Genomic DNA, 18,317 nt, shown 5'->3' with positions numbered 1-18,317 from the left:
CTCCAAAGCCATACTGAAGTCAATTCACTGGTGTGTGCAGAGGGATTAGCTGATAAGTGCAGCAGCAAAAATGGAGTTAGTGCAAGTCCCGGTTTCTCTCTCCTCTTGTCTTGAGAACATGGAAAGATTTGCTACACACCTCAAGAGTTACTGCATGCCACCTCTACCCATGCATGTCAGTGGACCATTGCTTTTCCCAAGAGCTTCTACAGAATGATGCAGACAGCTAACCTTTCCTCTCTCTCTCTCGCGTGGCAGCTCCTTTAATCTTTGATGCGCGATAAACACGGCAAAGTGGAATCCAGGAGTCCGACCACTTATATATTTCGCCTATGAGGAGAATGAGTTCTGATCTGTAGAGCTCGGGACATGTACCCAACGCTGTCGGCGAGCCGAGGAGGGAGAGATCAGGCGGCGATGTCGAACGGTTTGCCTGCATACTTTGTGTCCTCGTTTTACCCTCACATGGAGATGGAGATGGAGATGGAGATGAGCGGTGACGCCATCGACGCCACGCCCATGGATCGAGCACTGGCCGCGACCAGGAACCACAGGGAGGCCGAGAGGCGACGAAGGGAGAGGATCAAGTCCCACCTCGACCGTCTCCGATCTATTCTTGCCTGTGACCCCAAGGTCCTGCTCTCACGTTGTTCTACTACTTGCCTGCTTCGAGTTTGGCTTTGCTTCGGTTTGTCAGTTTGGTGAAGAGATCAGGTTAGGGTTTGTGATTGTTGTAGTGTTTGTTCTTCCCAAGAAGAAATGACAGGATTAGGGTTAGGGAAACTTCTTCTTCTTCTTCTTCTTCTTCTTCACTGCGCTAGATCGAATCCGTCGCTGATCGGGAGACTAGGGTTAGGGTTGGGAAGAAGCGTCATACCAGAAAGTAGCTATGATTTCTAGGGTTGCTTTTAGGGTTAGGCTTTTCTTTCCCCTCCGTTTAAGCTTCAACTCCTCTCATGTCCTCCGCAGACAGATAAAGCATCACTGTTGGCGAAGGTCGTCGAGCGCATGAAAGATCTGAAGCAACGAACCGAAGAGATCGCTGACACGCAGTTCTTCCCCACCGAAACCGACGAGATCGTTGTGCTCCCGTCCTCCGCCCCCATCAGCGGCCAGAGATCGACGTTCGAGGCTTCCTTGTGCTGCGAGGACAGGTCGGATCTCCTGCCAGAGCTGATCGAGACCCTGCGGTCGCTCCACCTCAAGACTCTGCGGGCTGAGATCGCGACGCTGGGCGGGCGGGTGCGCAACGTCCTCATCCTCGCCAAGGACGAAGAGGCGTACGAGGACGCAGACGACGACGACGACGACGACGGCGACTCCGGCGGCGCCTTCCTGAGAGACGCTCTCAAGGCTCTCGTGGACCGGTCGCTCCCCGCCGAGCGTTGCAAAAGGCGGCGGCTCGTCGACCGGAATCCGTCCTAAGGGTTCCCCAGCCGTCTCTCCTTGTGGTTGGTATGCAGCTTCCGCTTTCTTCGTGGTGGCTTAAGGCTTGGTGTGAATGCTTAGGGTTGCATGCAATATTGTAAGAAGAAATGAATTAACTTGTTACTACAATAACAGCGTGGAGATGAAGCGTGCAGTAATCGTTAATTGTATAACCATGGGGAATGGAAGATGGAAGATAGTATATATAGTTTATGCACTTCTTTAGCAGTGTGAAATGGTCATAGTCTTGATGTTAGTACTCCTATTCTACCATAACACTTGCGCCAATGACCATTAGGTTTACAACATGCATGTAATGTTGTAGCTTCTCACTTTCTGAACTCTGATCTAAAGCTCTTATTTGGTGTTTGGCATGACGAGTTTTGTGATTTCAGAAAGTTTCTTCTTCTGAAACTTGTAAAAATTGCTCTTATTGAACATCTTCTTAAAGTTTTGTTGCTGAAAACAATTGTGAAGTGGTGTAAAACATGGAGATTATTATTATTATTTGTGTTCCTAGGAAACCATGAACAATGTCAAACATGCCCTAGTTGGCAACTTTATGAGGAACAATGAGAATTGACCAGGAGCTGCAGCTTCCAAGTGGGCCTCCTGAAATCTCTGAGACACATACAGTTTCCTCGTTGAACCAAACTTTGACAGGCTTGGATTACAAGCTAAACAGGTCTTGTCAAGTGTTGTGAGCTTGAAGACAGAAGCTTAAGCAATCCTGTACATCAGCTGTTGATCCATCATGAGCCTTTTCGATGCTAATAAGCAGGCAAAGCAAGCCACAAACCTCGGTGTTTCGTTCGCTTTGTTGCTTTCTCAGGACCCGAGGTGGGATGCTGCTGATGCTGCTGCTCGATTGACCATCGTAACAAGTAAAGATGGTCGCAGCTTTTCTAGTTTTCTGTGGGAAAGATGAGTAGAGCATGCAGCTTTAACCTCTCGTCCTCATGAAGGCCTACATCTCTCTCTCTCTCTCTCTCGCGTGTGCTGCTGCTGCTTTGCGCTCCATGTAGCCAGGGGGGCGGAGGGACCACTGGGTTTCGCCACTTGCAGCGCGCCTGCTCGCGCGTGCCGGAGCGCTGTCAGAACCCGCAATCATTTGAGGGAATGCTTATGAGCTTGCGCTGCCGCCTGTTCGTGTGCCCCCAAAGAAGAGAGCACCCATCGCTTCTTCCTCACGAGTGTTTGTCTTTTTGGGGCGAGGGGTTGAGAACAGCTGACATGCATGCGCGCTGGAGAGCAATGATCGACTGTGCTTGTGCTTGGGGGGGGTGAAAAGAAGAGAGAACAAAGATGCCATGATGGAGTAGGGGAGCTGTGGTGGTGGTTTGTCGGCTACAGTGTGGGCCAGCCAGAGTGGGTAAAGCTGCACTGTCTGCCCGTGGCTTTGCGCTGTGTCTTATGCTGGTTTGCTCCTTCCGCCTTCCTTCTCCTGACACACTCCGACTTCATGGCCGTCGATGCTCGACGTATGCGCGAGTGCAGTGTTACTACTGCCGTCTACCCTTCCCCATACAGCCAAAACAACAAACACCTTGCGATCGAACTGGGTTACTTTCGCATTCAGATGATAACCATAGTTTTCATGCTATATACACACACACCATCAAGTTTGCGTTCTACAGCTTCAACCACACCACACTCACAGACATTTGCCTATTCACAGAAAGCAATACTTCACGAAGAGCATGAACATATACGAGAGATAATGCTATAATCTCCGATCACTTCCATGAAGAAGAAGCCTTCAACTCCTCCAATAATGTTGTTGCCGGTGGATGCAGCGCCACCGCTCCAAGTTGCTCACGCGCATACTTCTTGTACACAATCTTGAGCTTGCTCTCAGGAGCCAACGAATGGGAGTCAACCAGAATTCCTGTGCAGTCCCTGCATCATCATCATCATCTTGCTCAGTTACGCAGGTCATAACTCTACTGGTCAATGAGCAATCTTAACCAGTCACGTACAGCAGTTGTTGCTCGGAGAAGCCTGTGTGGCGCACAAGCCTTTCGGTCCACAGAGGAGTCCTCTTGACAGTGCACCGGGCCGCATAGACCGCGGACGCAGCCACCATGGATGGGCAGTACCTCAACATCGAGTACTGCGTCAGAGCCAACTCGGAGAAGAAGAACGTCAGGTGCTCCACCTGCATTGTGATCACATGACATCGTGCCATGAACACGACCTGAGGTTTTCAGTCGACCAGATCATGAAGTCTCACCTCCTTGTCGCATGATGCAGCCTTCAGAAATCTCACGAGGAAGACGTATGCAGTTGGCACAGTCAAGTTCCACTCGAGCTTGTTCAGGATACCTTTCTCCATTCCAAGAATCTGCTCTCTGGTATAAGCCCTGTCTGATATGCAAATGAAATCGTTGACCTGCAACCAGATTCCGAGTTCAGCCGACAATGCCTCGACAGCAATTGACACAATCTAATTACTCGCCTCCGGTGCCCATATCTCCTCGTACTTGCTCGCTATGAGCATGGCGGAGACCCCGACAAGCTGCAACTCCCTCCTCAAGACCGTCTCCATGGAGAGGTACCGATCGATTATATGGAACGTCAGGTAGAGTGTCTCAGGCATCAGCTCGAATTTGTGGTGCACTTCAATCAACCAGTCGGCAAGAATAGCTCTCATCTTCGCGTTGATCTCCACCTGGGAGTCCATGTAGCCGTGAGGCCTGCTGTAGTGCTGCATCCACGATGGAAAGAAACACCATTACCACAGATAAAGATTCAAGGAAACAGAGAGACGACATTCGAACTACCTCAGCAGATTTGTAGAATTTGTAGATATCCTCGACATAATCCACGACGGCCAATTCATCTTCCTTATCGGCTTCATCAATGTCATCAACAAGCTCCTTCGGCTTATCAGTGAGTCCACAAGCAACCTTACAGAACAGAAGACAGCAGGTATTCAATGTTACAGCTCACCTGCAAACCACAGCAAGCGCATGTTCGTCAAGTACCTTGCTTCTAGCTGTGAGCACAGATGAAAGTGTGGTAACTTTCTTTCTCGAGGATTTGGTGAAGGAACCACTGCTCGCAGATGTTTGCATTAATTCTTCATTCGCCACATCAGTGTCAGCAGTGGCCTTGGTAACTGGTTTTGTGCCAACTCTACCAACTGCTGCATTAGCCGGAATAGCTACAGGTTTCTGAGATTGCAATCATTTAGATTGTGTTGTAAGAGAAGATCTAAGAAAACAGGGGGCAAAAGGGATCATCATACCTTATTAGCAGCAGGGGCTTGTGCATTCGCAAGAAGTTGAGCACCAAAACTTCTGCAATAAAATGATCGATCAAAGACGATTCTTGCAATAAATGGGGAAGAAAGAACTGCAAACACGTTCACGAAGAATGGATCGTGTTGATTGAGACTACCTAGTGATGGGACGGTTTATATGGGGCTCCGGCTTCCTGATGAGATGAATGCATTGTAGGATGTTATCAAAAGAATGAATCGTGGGTTGGAGGAGGAAGATAAAGCATTGCTGCTCTTACCCTTCAGCAACTCGGATGTTGACCAGATTGCCAATGTCTCCCAGCGCTCGGCGGCTCTTTGCGTCCGCCGCATTGACATTCTTCTGCTTCCCCACAGGCACAGCTCCACCTAACAATAAATTGAAGAAATATTTAGGTCAAATTCTTGGTTCCATATGCACACAATCAAGAAGATAAGGACAAAGAACTCCTCAGAATTCTTCAGATCGAGAAAATTCAGGGAAAAGAAAAAAGAGAAAAGATCTTTTGAACAGAGAACTTGAAGAAATGATTCACGAAAGCAAAAGGGAAGCTTTTGTCAGATGATGACAACAAGAAATCAGCAAAACGATTTGTGGTGGCAACATGGAGCTCGTCAGCGTGCTTCCAGATCAAGAAAATTTACGAAAAAGAAAAGGAAATGATTTTTTCGAACAGAGAACATCAAGAAATGATTCACGAAGGCAATTGGGAAGCTTTTATCGCATGAAAACCACCAGAAATCAGCAAAAAGATTTGTGTTGCAGCAATGAACTTGTTTAGAAAAAATGCTTCTAGATCAAGAAAAAGGTAGTCTTAAAATCAAGAAAATTTACGAAAAAGGAAAGGAAAAGCTTTTTTCGAACAGAGAGCTTGAAGAAATTATTCAAGGCAAAATAGAAGATTTTTATCGCATGAAAACAACCAGAAATTAGCAAAAAAAGATTTGCGAGGCATAAAAAATAAGGAAAACATACGAAACGGGAATTAAATGATGCCATCTTGAGACCTAATGTAATTAATAGAGATTAAAACCCACGGCAGAGCCGATTCAGTACCAAGAAGCAAAACCACGAAAACAAACTCTTTACGAGATACCAACATCATTAGAAGAGCAGAAGCAGAACAGAGTTGATCGAAGACAGACCATAAGACCTAAACAAGAAGGAAAACTGAAAAGAAAAGACCCAAAACACAAATCAATAACAGGGTTTCCTAGGAGACAGAAGCAGTCATCGTGGCTAAGCCCGTAGGTACCTCTCTGCTGCTCAGAGACCACGGTCTGCCTCCTGGAAGCCATGTCTTCCTCCCTTCCGATCATGGATTCCAGCCCTCAAGAGAGAAGAAGAAGAAGAAGAAATGACCTCGAGCTCGTTCTCCCCTCTCGATCGCTCTTCCTTTAGGCTTCGGTATATTTGGTGCAGGGTTAAAAGAACAGAGACGAGTTGAAAAGAAAGTCCCAACTTCCAACGGTCAAATTTTTTCGAACTCGCAACGGTCCGATCTTGGAGATCCTACGGCTGAGAAGGTGCACCGCCCAAAAACGAGCCGTCGGATGAAGTAACAAAAGATAATATTATTAACGATTGTTTAAAAAATAAAAAATAAAAAAAAACATCGTAGGATGGGAACATGAAAAATTAAAATTAGAAAATTACTAATTACAATCCCCTCTTTAATATTTACTATATTATTTTTATTTTTTTTAATTTTAAATTATCCCTTCGTAAATGGAGTAGACTTCAAATTTTTTTTTTTTCCTTCTCATCCTTCTCTTTCTTTTTCTTCTTGGAAGATAGAAGGGGGTAACAATTGATAATGGTATTGATAGAGCGCATCGAAGAGCATTGGCATCGATAACGAGCATCCGATGATGATCGATGACAACATCGAAAGGAGCATGGGGTAACGTCGGTGTTGACATTGGTATGGAGCATAAGGTTGTGGTGAAGAAATTAAAAAAAATATTTTATTATTTTTAAGGGGTTATTAATCATAAAAAGGGACTACGAATAATAAATTTCTAAAATTATAATAATTAAAAACGATTTGCTAGAAAAAAAAAAAGCTTTCTTTGGACTTTTCCCAAAAGGTGCCCCAAGTTTTTAATTTTTTCATGGAGATTACTAGTTACAATCCTCTCTTTAGTATTTGCATCTCCATTTTAAATTTTTTAATATTTTTAGACCATCTCTTTTATAAATATATGTAAATATTCTCTTCTTCCTCTTCCTTTCTCCTACGTCCTCCTCTTCTTTTTCTTTGTCCTTGTCCCCCCCCCCTCCTTTTTTTTTCCCTCTTATTCTTCTTCCTCCTTAGAGGATAGTTTCAAAGGAGAAGGGAGTGGGGTTGACAACATTGAGTGATGTCAACAGCGAACAACATCATCATTAAGAGACATTGACGACGAGCAACATCGACATCGATAAGGAGTGACAGGTTATGGGTAAAAAAAAAAGATAAAATAAGTAATAGTAGGATTATAATATTTTATTATTTTTTAGGAGTTATCAATAGTAAAAAGTGGATGATGAATAGTAAATTATTAAAATTATAATAATTAAAATATGATTTGCTAGAAAAGATCGAACATTTTTCATAAGGTGCCCTTAGTTTTTAGTTTTCTTATTGAGATTACTATTTACAATTTTCTCTTTATTATTTACATCTTTATTTTAAAAATTGTTAACAAATATTAAACTGCTTCCTCTCATTTTTTTCTCATTCTTCCTTCTCTTTTTCTTTTTCTTCTTTCTCCTCGAGGATGGCATCAAGGGGATGATGAATAGGGTTAGATAGTATCAATATCAGATATTGACAGTGATAATGAGCAATGTTAACGATGGTGAGAAACGTTAATGGAGAGCTGTCATGGAATAATGCAAACATGGTGTTCAATGTCTTGTGCATGATATTTTTTATTCTTGTTTTCTATTATTTTTTATTTTATGTATTCTTGTATACAACATATTCGAGGTAAAAAAATAATACTATCAACCTTATTTTTATTTGTTGTCAGTATCTTTGTTTTATGTTTTCATCGTATAACACTTGTAAATGTTTATGATTATGTGACATCACACGAAGGGAAAATGGTCTAAAATAGTAACATTCTCATATGCCATTTCTAGCTAACAACCTAGCATTTCGAAACATCAATCATTTCAACACCTTTGAACCTCCTAGGTGACACAAGGATAGATAAGACTTTAGGTATATATTTGAGGGGTGATCATATTTAGTGTGCTCGCTTTCTGTTCAATAAAAGTGCTAGGTGAACATTGAGCCTACATCTACCTTCGAAGTTTTCAAGATCTTTTCATATTTAACAAAAGTTGATTCGCTTTCTGACTCAAAGAACAAAGGCGCTTCGATAAGACATGGACCAAGAGGGAACATCCCAAAATCTGGCAAATACCTTTTATATGATGAAAAAATAAAGTAAAAATCTTCTGGCACTAGTAGGTAGTGTTCGAGTAGCAATGATTCATCGTCGAGACCTCACATAGGAGTTGTGTGTTTGCTGAACACATTATAAGGTGAAGTTCTAGAGAAGCTTCGGTAAAGGCCAAAGAAGAAGATTGACTTTTTAAGGTCGAGTTTGTTAGAGTCTAAGCAATGATAGATGATCACCACAATAATCTCACATGGGGGTGATTTAATTATTGAATGTACTACGAAATCAAGTAGGGGAGTAATATCAAGCAATGATGAAAGAGGTGAAAGGCACATGACAAACTGCTGATGTTCTTGGACATTAAACTGAATGGGAAGGTGACTCACGCATTGGTAGACATAGGAGCTATACATAATTTCATAGCAAACTGAGAGACAAAGCGATTTGGATTGAAGTTAGCATATGGTCTGAGCCACATGAAATTAATCAATTTAAAGGCAGAACCTATTTTTGGATTGGCAAAGGGAGTTGACATCAAGTTTGGAGATTGGAGCATGAGCACCAACTTTTGATGAACAATAACTCTCTATATATGATGACACATTTGAAAAGAGCATTGAAGGATATACATATACTCTTAGCTATACAAGTGATGAAAAAATTGAGGTGTGAAGACTAGACTTATCCCACAATGATACAGTTGGAGTCAGAAGGCCTCAATGCAGGGCGAGGATCCATCAAGACAGATGCACTTGAAGAATATACTGATATACTAACAACTTGCTAAAGCCCTTTCTACGAAAGTGCAAGGTGGAATGATAATTTGAACTCAGTGAATGAGTTAAAAATCTAATTAATCATCTACATTGCGTATCATTTTCGAAGTGGAAGAATCTATAGGACCTCTCAAACTATTCTAAAGTTTATTTTTACTTATAAATATCCCAGTGCTTTTGAGAGGCAAAACTGGGTGAGTGAACATCAATGCCAAGTGAACAACTAAAGAATCAAAGTTGGTAGAGATGCTATAACATCTGATTGGTGGAAGATCAAGAGTGAAATTCTTCATAAGTTGTAGGGTGTGTAGAAGTAGTTAATTAATCAAGGCAATACAATATAATGACTTTGAGTCTATGGAGGTCTTGACTACCTAAGAACTTGGTCGAGAAAGAGTTGGACTAAAAGCCATAAACATTAGGAGATGAGGCATGATACTACTGTGATGAGTCTTGACCAAACTTATGCTCTAAGAGAGAGACCACAATTCCAACTATAAATAAGGCATGGACAATTCCAAAAGCTAGCCAAAGTTATTGCATAAGTGCTCTACAAGGATGAAACTAACCTTAGGATCAAGCAATACTTATAATACTCAAGAAGTGCGATAGCAAAGAGTAGGCGAAGTTGAGTAAGTAGTTTGAAGCAAAGGACACAACCCAAGGAATTTGGGTGAATCCATTTTAAGTAATCAAATTTTCTTCACCTATACAATGAAGCTCTACAATAATTGAAAGTTACTTCAAATGGAATATGGCATTAGCGAATTCTATTTTAAGTAATCGAATTCTCCTCAACTTTATAGGAGAAAGCCACGTACTCTTCAAGTTCTACAATATAGCATTAGCGAAGCTCCAACTAACAACATTTAAGCTTTTGCAAGGTGACACCTCCAAGGGGCTTCAATGCAAGTATGAAGGCTATTCTCTTATCGATCAGCACCAAGTGTTCCAACTCAACAAACTTTACCAACTAAACCAGCTTAGCAACGAGTTGCAACAAATTAGATGGATCAAAGTTGATAACTCAACATAAGCTCAAATAAGTTGCGACTAAGGATGATCAATTTTTAACTTCAACGAGAGTATTAAAGAAATAAGTATGAGAGAATATCATGGAGCAATGCAATAAGGTGTTCGACACTTGTTCACGATGAATTTTAGTTTTTATTTATTGTTTTTGTATGTTTTTGGTGTTTTCTTATATACAACATGTTAGGGTTAGAAAACACTTATTAGTCTCATTTTTATTTGTTGTTAGTGTTTTTGTTTTATGTTTTTATTATATAATACTCAAAAATATTTATAGTCATGCCATGCAAAGTGGCCCAAAGCAGCATCGTTGTCATGTGACATGGGCTGATTTTTGGCTAACGACCTAAAGTGAGAAACTTCAGTCGTCTTAGTACCTTAGAAACCCTTGAATGACATCGAGATGGATGAAGCTTTTGATATATATTTAAGAGATGATATAATATCTTTAGTGTGCTTATTTCTATTTAACAGAAGTGCTAGGTGAACATTGGGTTTGCATCTACTTTTGGAGTCCCCTTTATATGATCCCAATTATTTTTTCATTTTTGTAGATGATGATGATAAATTACTTGCTTCATATTCTTAAACTTTTCTTTATAGATCCTTTATGGACTACACAAGGTTAAGGTTACCTTTGCTAGCGAGTATCGCTTGGGTATCGTATGTCTTAGGCAATTCTAGCTAAGGATGTGATATAGTGGAGTCAACACTGAAAGACATTGGCAATAATAACAATGGGTCATCGTATGAGCATCAACGATAGAGATAGTGAGTGGAGAAGCAATGGAGAGGATAGTGAGCGACGTTCACAGCAAGTAGAGTTGGCAGTGTCGGCATTGAGGATGATGCTGCTAATAAGGAGCAACAGGTTGTTAGGAAGAAAAAAAAGGTAAAATACGAAATACAGGGCTACCAATTCTAAAAATAATAATTTATTATTTTAAAAGGATTGTTAATAGTAAAAAGGAGGCTATGAATAGTAGACTTCTTTTTTCATTTGGTGCCTCTTTTATCTCTTAACACCCTAAATGCCCTTATCATTTTCATCTCTTTTTTTGGGTAGACATTTTCTATTGCTATTTCTGTCCTACAATAGCCACCTTTGCCTCATTATATTGTAGGCTACCATGGCCACCTTCGTCGGCATTCGTCCTGTTATAAATGCCTTTATTGTCTTTTACCACCATTGTGGCCACCTTCGCCTCTACCCCGCTATGCTACCTCTATCGTTCACCTTCTTTAATCCCCTTAATTTATCCTTGTCCATGCTTTCATTGTCAATGAGAAGAAGACCTTTAAGAATGAATGGCCTGAGATGTTTTCCAATGGATCTCCCGTATCATTTATTCAAAGCAGACTTGACACGTGATGGTTGTCGATAACACAAAGAAAGGTTTTGGGAGTCTCATTTCCACTATTTTATAAGGAAACATAGTTGATAACACAACTTATCATCATCCACATCTCCTTACGAAATAATATCACGAGGGAGTTGGGGGAGAGGTAAAGCAAAAGACACTTACTATATTGGAAAAAAAAACCAAATGAAAAAAAAATAAAAACTAGGTGTACCTTATAAGAAAATCCCAAAAAAAAAAAGAGAAACTCACCCAATAATTAACTATGAGACAAACACTAATTATGAATTAAAATATATCTAATTATTGGCCACACAAGCAGATAAATGTATTTTCATATTGGATCCATGTAGGATCCGGATCCGAGTTTGATATGCTCATGGATGAAAAGTAAGAATCCAGGACCGCCATTTCGGATTGGGCATCGGATCCATGCAGATCCAGATTCGGATCCATATATGATTCAGTGATAACAACGGATCGACATTTTGGAAACTTCGGGTCGGGTTCGGTTCAATTTGGATCCGTTAACATCCTTAGCCTTTCTCCAACTTGAGGCGCAAGAAACCCTTCATCCCCAACTTCGCTATATGGTATTACTGAAACCCCCTCTTCTGTGCTTCTCGCTCGCTCGCTCGCTGTGTTGATTCCATCCGATTCGAGGACCTGACGATCGTAGGAGGAGCGAAGCACGATGAGCAGCATCGGCACCGGCTACGATCTCTCCGTCACCACCTTTTCCCCCGATGGGAGGGTCTTCCAGATCGAGTACGCCGCCAAGGCTGTCGACAACAGCGGGTCCGTTTTGATCCCACGCCCCGCCTTCTACCTCTCGCGATCTTTGTTCCCGATGCTGCCGGTTTTGTGCTTTTGTTGTATTGTTTTCGGTGTCTGTTTGAGCTAAACTTTGGATTGTTGTTTTTGCCCCCTTTGTTGGACATTACAGGACCGTCATTGGGATCAAATGCAAGGACGGGATCGTGATGGTATGGGTTCTGTGAACTGGGATTCTCTTCTTTTCTTGTTTATGTGTCGGTGGTTGAAGCTTTCTGGTTGGTGGAAATTAGGGTGTGGAGAAGCTGATCTCGTCGAAGATGATGTTGGCGGGATCTAACAGGAGAATACATGCTGTTCACCGCCATTCTGGCATGGTAAGCTTGCACAGATCGATAAATTATGTCTTTTGAGGTGGATTTCTTATTCTATTCTGGTACTGTGGATTAGAATTCCTTCTTCAATTGTGGGCTTATGGAGGTCGCAGTAATTACATTAACTTGGTACGATCTGATCAATCATATTGGTGTCAAACTGTGGAATTTAGATGGAACTATTTTGTTTGAATTTTATGGTTCGTGCAACTCCATGAGTAAAAGAAGAATAGGTTCCAACCATGGTATTTATTTTCTCTTATTAACTTGAATTGATGTAATTTACTCCAGTACCATTTGGGTTAGACTGGACTTTACACATTAGATTATTCATCATTTGGGGCAAGGAAGAGGTTAGAAACTAAGACTCCTATAGGAAGGTTATGCAAACATCATCTGCTTATTGAGAGTAGAAAATGTTATGATGCATAACTTGGCAGCAACACACTTTGTTGATGTCATTATCAAGCACCTGCACATAATTTAGGGAAATGATCATACTTTTATGAATGTCTAATGTCACCCATTTATGTTAATGACTATTCATCTATCTCGAACATGAGCTCTTTTTATGAGGAAATCAGTGGGAAAATGTCATTTGCGTATCACCATGTGATCATGTTTAATCAGACTCTAATGCTTTTAAAATTGAACTGCATGATTGGTAAAATGCCTATACATACATACATACATATACGCATATATATATATATATATGTATATATATGTATATATATAAATATATATGTATATATATATATATATGTATATATAAATAAATATATATATATATATACATATTTATCTATTTATTTATTTGTGACACTATGGGATTCCTTACGTACTAACAGAATGTAACCGATTCTTTCAAACTTTCAATGGTGGTATTCGTTTGTGACAGTTCAATTCTTAGTTCAAAGGCTGACTCATGTAAACACAGGCTGTGGCAGGCTTAGCTGCTGATGGCAGACAAATCGTTGCACGAGCAAAGTCCGAAGCAACCAGTTATGAGAGGTCAGTAATCTTGAGACATTGAAGCAGATAGCTTTTTTACTTGCCTCACTTTTTTCCTAAATGACCTAGTGTGACATGCTATTGTATTATTGTATCATGTGAAGAGTATATGGTGAACCCATACCTGTCAAGGAACTTGCAGATCGTGTTGCCAGTTATGTTCATCTTTGTACACTCTATTGGTGGCTCAGGTAAGATTGCAGAATCTTGCACATATTGGTACTTATTTCTGAGGATTATTTGTAAGTTGTCGTTGTTTGTTTCCTTATTGTTTCAACTTTGATTGAGGAGAATGATTTCTTGTTGCAGGCCTTTTGGCAGTGGGATTATTCTTGGTGGTTATGACAGAGATGGACCTCAGCTTTACATGATTGAGCCATCTGGAGTATCATATGTGAGTTCTCAAATTCTTATCCAAGCACCTGTACTTAAAATAGAATAGGAATTTGTTTTCTAGCAGCTCTTGTCTAAATACTGTACATGACTAAGTATAAGTAGAGTAATGGAAGCTTTGGTGAAGTTAATGTTGATTGTGGATGAATTGGTTGGATGTTTGTAGTTGTCTATTTCTGAGAATGCATATGAATGCCTTCCCTGTGTTTGAGCAGTACTAATAGTAAGCTTGGCTGTTATCTTAGCGCTGTTTACTTTTTTCAAATTTCTTCAAGTATCTGGAATTTATGCTTGTTTAATGTGAACCATCTAGAGGTATTTTGGTGCTGCAATTGGGAAGGGAAGACAAGCTGCCAAGACGTAAGTTGAATGATTATACATATATGATTTATTTATTTATTTTACTTGCAACTCATTTGACAAATCTTCATCAACTGACACAAATAAACTTTCTTATAATTAATGTGCGAACTCAACTTTTCTTCACTGGTCTTTTGTCTTTCTATATTTTGAACCTAATATTTCTAATTATTGTTCCACAGGGAGATAGAGAAGCTGAAGCTGTCTGAGATGACCTGTAAGGAGGGAATCATTGAAGTTGCCAAGATGTAAGAAGTTTGATGATTCGTTCTGCTTTCTTTTATAATTGTTAACTAATGAAGTGTCATATTTACTCATGTTGCAAATATTTTCACCCACAGTAGAGAATTAGCTGTGATAACAATTTATTGGTAGTTAAAGTTTGCAACACTAGGCTATATTGGGTGCATCTCCAACTAATTGATGTCATGAATACCATTATACAGTATGTGTTGCCTTCTCTCATCTCATTAGTCACACAAAATTATCTTTTACAAGTTTGCATTTTCTCACTAGGCCATCTGCTCCATTATTTGGAATTACTTGTATGATGTATATTGTTTGCTCTGCTTAATGCAGCATTATGTATCATTAGTTTGTATATAGTAGTATTTCATTGTATTCAAATGTTATAATTGTATTCATGCCCATGCTGTCAAGCCTTTTTGGAGTGCACTGAGAAAACTCCTCTAGGGAAACAAAGGAAAGTACAAGTTTTCATGCCTTAGCCAAATCCTAACACAGGGTTGTTGTACATGTGTGAGTGTTTTAGTGTGCTATTAAAATCCTGGGCCATATAGTGGATCGAACCCACAATTTTGGAGGCTGAAAGAAGGGCCCTAGTGTGAGTCATTAGTTAGGGATGACACTTTAGATGGTTTTGTCAGTGATTTAAAAAGGGCTAGGCGCCAAGGTCCAAAAATGCCCGAGACGCTCGCTCGAGCGAAGCGAGGTGCTAAAATATAAAAATATATAATATAATTAATAAATATAATTATTTAAAATTTTAAATAAAAATATGTTATTAAATAAATAAAAATTAACAACAATAAAATCAAAATAATATATTATTAATCTATTAACAGTATTGAAAATTAATCATTTCAAATAAACTTAATATTAATAGTATAAGCCTGCTGACTGAGAAAAGAGGAAGCGGCAGCGGCGAGCGGCGAGCAACGGGAGCGGGAGCGGGAGCGGCGAGCAGCGGGAGGCGCGAACGGCGATAGAGGCAGCGTTTGCGAGCAACGGTGAGCGGCGAGCAGCGGGAGGCGCCAGCGGCGACAGAGGCAGCGTTTGTGAGTAGCGATAGCGGTGAGCAGCGGGAGGCGTGAGCAGCGACAGAGGCAGCGTTTGCGAGCAGCGACAGCGGCGAGCGGCGACAACGGAAGCGTTTGCGAGCAGCGACAGCGGCGAGCAGCTAGATCGGGATCGGGAGCGACAGCGGCAACGGCGAGGGTTAGGGTTGGGTTCTCACTTATATCGATTTTAGTTGGTTCGATTGAACCAACTAACCATCAGAGACCGAACCAGACCTAAAATCTTGGTTCGGTCGCCTTGGTTAACCCAGGCGCTCGCCCGAAGCGCCCAGCGCCTGGGCTTGGGCGAGCGCCCAGGCGGCTCCCTGTTTGAAGCGCGCCGCCTGGGAGATTAGCGAGGCGCTCGGGCCTCGCCTCGCCTCGCCTGAGCGCCTTTTTAAGTCACTGGGTTTTGTAATGCAAAATGTGTGCTTTCCTGTGGTCATTAATCTGGCTGATGAGATTAAATTATAAGTGAATCAGAATAAAACAATATCGACATTCACTGATAGCATTTGACAAAACATCAAGGTTTAACATACCGACGCATCTCTCTCAGTACGGGTGATACATCGGTACACCCAGTGTACCATGTGTCGGTATGTTTGGTACAGCTCGGTACATGATTGGTCGGTATACCGGTACAGACCGGTAATGCGATCCATGCAAAACATATTTATACTTTGCATGTTTCTTTTCCAGTTTTTCTTGTTCTGTGGTTTTTGAAGTTTAGATTTCCTTGAAAAGGGATTTCTGCTCAGTTTGCAAATCATGGTCATGTTTCCTTCTGTTGGAAATTAATCATTAATGTTTTAGTTTTGTCAGATCTGTAACTTCTGCTAAAGAAACTGTTCTGCACTGTCATGATTATCAGTTACTCTCTAATTACTGGTTGTACTTGATATAACTGTTTGTGTTCTTTGGTAGGTTGTTTACGTGCCTCATGGTTTATTTATAAAGATCAAATATGAGAACTAAATTTGATGGTTCTGTTTTGTTGGATATGTAGAATACTGAAGATCATAGTACTGTTCAATCTCTATGGGCATAGTAGTGCTTCTAGGGAAGGATGGCAATCTTTCAGTTCTTCCCTTTGATCATTTTGCTTTGCATATGATTTATGTTCTTTGATCCAAAAAGAAATTTGCCAGATGTTGGGAATAAAGTTGAGTGCTTTTGTTGTTATTCAGCTGAAAAATACTGAATCTGATTCTTTTGATACTTTAGGATTTGAGAAGAAGTTTTATGATTATTAAATCTTGCAGCTTAATGTTTTAAATGAGGGCTTTGAAGTTCAATATATACATCTATGTATAGTTTTTTGGAACTTTACAACTTGACATTTGCACTTTCTTTTCGTTGTTCCTACATGCAGAATTTATGGAGTGCATGATGAGGCAAAAGATAAAGCATTTGAGTTAGAAATGAGCTGGATCTGTGATGAATCTAACCGCCAACATCAGAAGGTGATTGTTGTTTACTTTCGACTGGTCTACATGATAGATAATACATTATGATCTTTGTGATTCAATTACTGCTTTGTGGTGGCTATCTTTTAATATCATTAGTTTCACCACAAACTTTCCTAAATATAAAGGTAATACTGTTCCTGCTTTATTATTGCCTTAGAAATGCAAATTTTGAGATAATTTCATAATCTTCTTCTCTGATATGTGGATGGATCGGAATCAGATTGTCAGGTGTTATTCTGACTATTCTTGAGATATAAGATGTCTAGCCTGCTTGGCTGCATAAGTGGTCCGTCTATATGTTAACTTGGTCTACGTGGATCTTTCGCTGTTATTTATCTGTGCTGTCTAAAAGAGGCAAATGATGACATTAACAGCAAACTTGGTCCAAGTGATGTCTCAATGTAATGATTTCTTTAACTAAATTAGTTCTCATTTCACAGATCCATTTTTCATTTTTTAGCTTGTTTAAATGTTTTTGCCATCTGCTGGTTTGGGTTTACTAGCCAGTTGCTATCACTTGTGTGCTGTCATAAATTTTGAATCTTTTGCCTTTGTTTGACACCATAATTCCACAAAGTTACCATGAATAATTCCATAAAATCTCTGTTTGCAGTTACTTCTTAAGAAGGGATATGTTTGTACAATTCTAATTTATAGTGTCTTCTGAACAATTCAATCTTGGTCAACACATCTAGTCTGATAAATCTTGTTTGCAGTTCTCAAAAGCCAAAAAAGGAACCCTTGGTAGGAGTTTCTTTGAGTTCTCGTGCCTGTTCTTCCCTTTGTTTTATTTTTTTTTCACATCACGCCTATCACGTGAGAACTGCCACATAAACCTCTGTTTTTTTGCTATCTCCCTTTGATTTGATGGGGTCAAAGAAAAAAGACATGGCAAATCTTTGCTATTCTCAAACTATGCAATTTTTTTCCAATCACAGGTTCCAGATGATCTATTGGAGGAAGCCAAGACAGCCGCGAAAGCTGCACTGGAGGAGATGGATGCAGATTAGAGGCACTAAATAAACTTTCAGTATTTTATAGGTTGAATTTAAATGATGTCTCACCCTATTTTTCCGACATTGAGTGATCCTAGTTGTTGCAGAGGGTCGATGGGGAAAGCTGTGTTCTTTGTAAGTGAATACATTTTGCATTGACAGAAAAATCTCAACCTTGTTCTTTGTGTTTTGAATTCTCAATAGCATGCTTGGTTGAATCTTGGATGCATGCTTGCTTACCGCAGTTGAATATTGTATCATGTTGTACAGAATGTTAATGTCTAGAATTTATTAACTCTGGGATTTATTTGTGTGATTCAATTCTAGCTGGTTAATGTTAATCATGTTTCATCCTTCCTGTCCCAGCATAGTGTGGCTTTGA

General features: G+C 40.3%; 3 protein-coding genes across 4 annotated transcripts; 2 read left to right on the top strand and 1 right to left on the bottom strand.

The window, feature by feature from the left end:
- The first annotated feature begins 277 nt into the window (after positions 1-277).
- LOC135644103 (transcription factor bHLH106-like) lies at positions 278-1,866 on the top strand. Its single transcript, XM_065161548.1, has 2 exons — positions 278-633; positions 970-1,866. Exons 1-2 carry the CDS (start codon positions 370-372, stop codon positions 1,423-1,425), a joined length of 720 nt encoding a protein of 239 aa, XP_065017620.1. The 5' UTR covers positions 278-369; the 3' UTR covers positions 1,426-1,866.
- A 1,109-nt stretch (positions 1,867-2,975) lies between these two features.
- Positions 2,976-6,104, bottom strand: LOC103995158 (G2/mitotic-specific cyclin S13-7). 2 transcript variants are annotated; one of them, XM_018830906.2, is made up of 10 exons: positions 5,947-6,104; positions 4,951-5,059; positions 4,831-4,866; positions 4,679-4,730; positions 4,416-4,604; positions 4,212-4,337; positions 3,887-4,135; positions 3,662-3,820; positions 3,408-3,586; positions 2,976-3,327 (listed from the first exon to the last, which is right to left on the bottom strand). In XM_018830906.2, exons 1-10 carry the CDS (start codon positions 6,008-6,010, stop codon positions 3,165-3,167), a joined length of 1,326 nt encoding a protein of 441 aa, XP_018686451.2. In that variant the 5' UTR covers positions 6,011-6,104; the 3' UTR covers positions 2,976-3,164. The 2 variants fall into 2 exon arrangements, with proteins under 2 accessions (XP_018686451.2, XP_009413958.2); XM_009415683.3 differs by lacking the exon at positions 4,831-4,866.
- A 5,722-nt stretch (positions 6,105-11,826) lies between these two features.
- On the top strand, positions 11,827-18,242 carry LOC135645248 (proteasome subunit alpha type-3-like). The gene is made up of 10 exons (XM_065163437.1): positions 11,827-12,053; positions 12,202-12,241; positions 12,323-12,406; positions 13,344-13,417; positions 13,522-13,608; positions 13,727-13,811; positions 14,124-14,170; positions 14,353-14,418; positions 16,844-16,934; positions 17,879-18,242. Exons 1-10 carry the CDS (start codon positions 11,950-11,952, stop codon positions 17,948-17,950), a joined length of 750 nt encoding a protein of 249 aa, XP_065019509.1. The 5' UTR covers positions 11,827-11,949; the 3' UTR covers positions 17,951-18,242.
- The last annotated feature ends 75 nt before the right edge of the window (positions 18,243-18,317 follow it).

This window comes from Musa acuminata, chromosome BXJ3-8 (genome assembly GCF_036884655.1).
Source record: "Musa acuminata AAA Group cultivar baxijiao chromosome BXJ3-8, Cavendish_Baxijiao_AAA, whole genome shotgun sequence".
NCBI lineage: Eukaryota > Viridiplantae > Streptophyta > Magnoliopsida > Zingiberales > Musaceae > Musa > Musa acuminata.
Note: the sequence above shows the minus strand (reverse complement) of the source record. Positions and strands in the feature narration are given on the sequence as shown.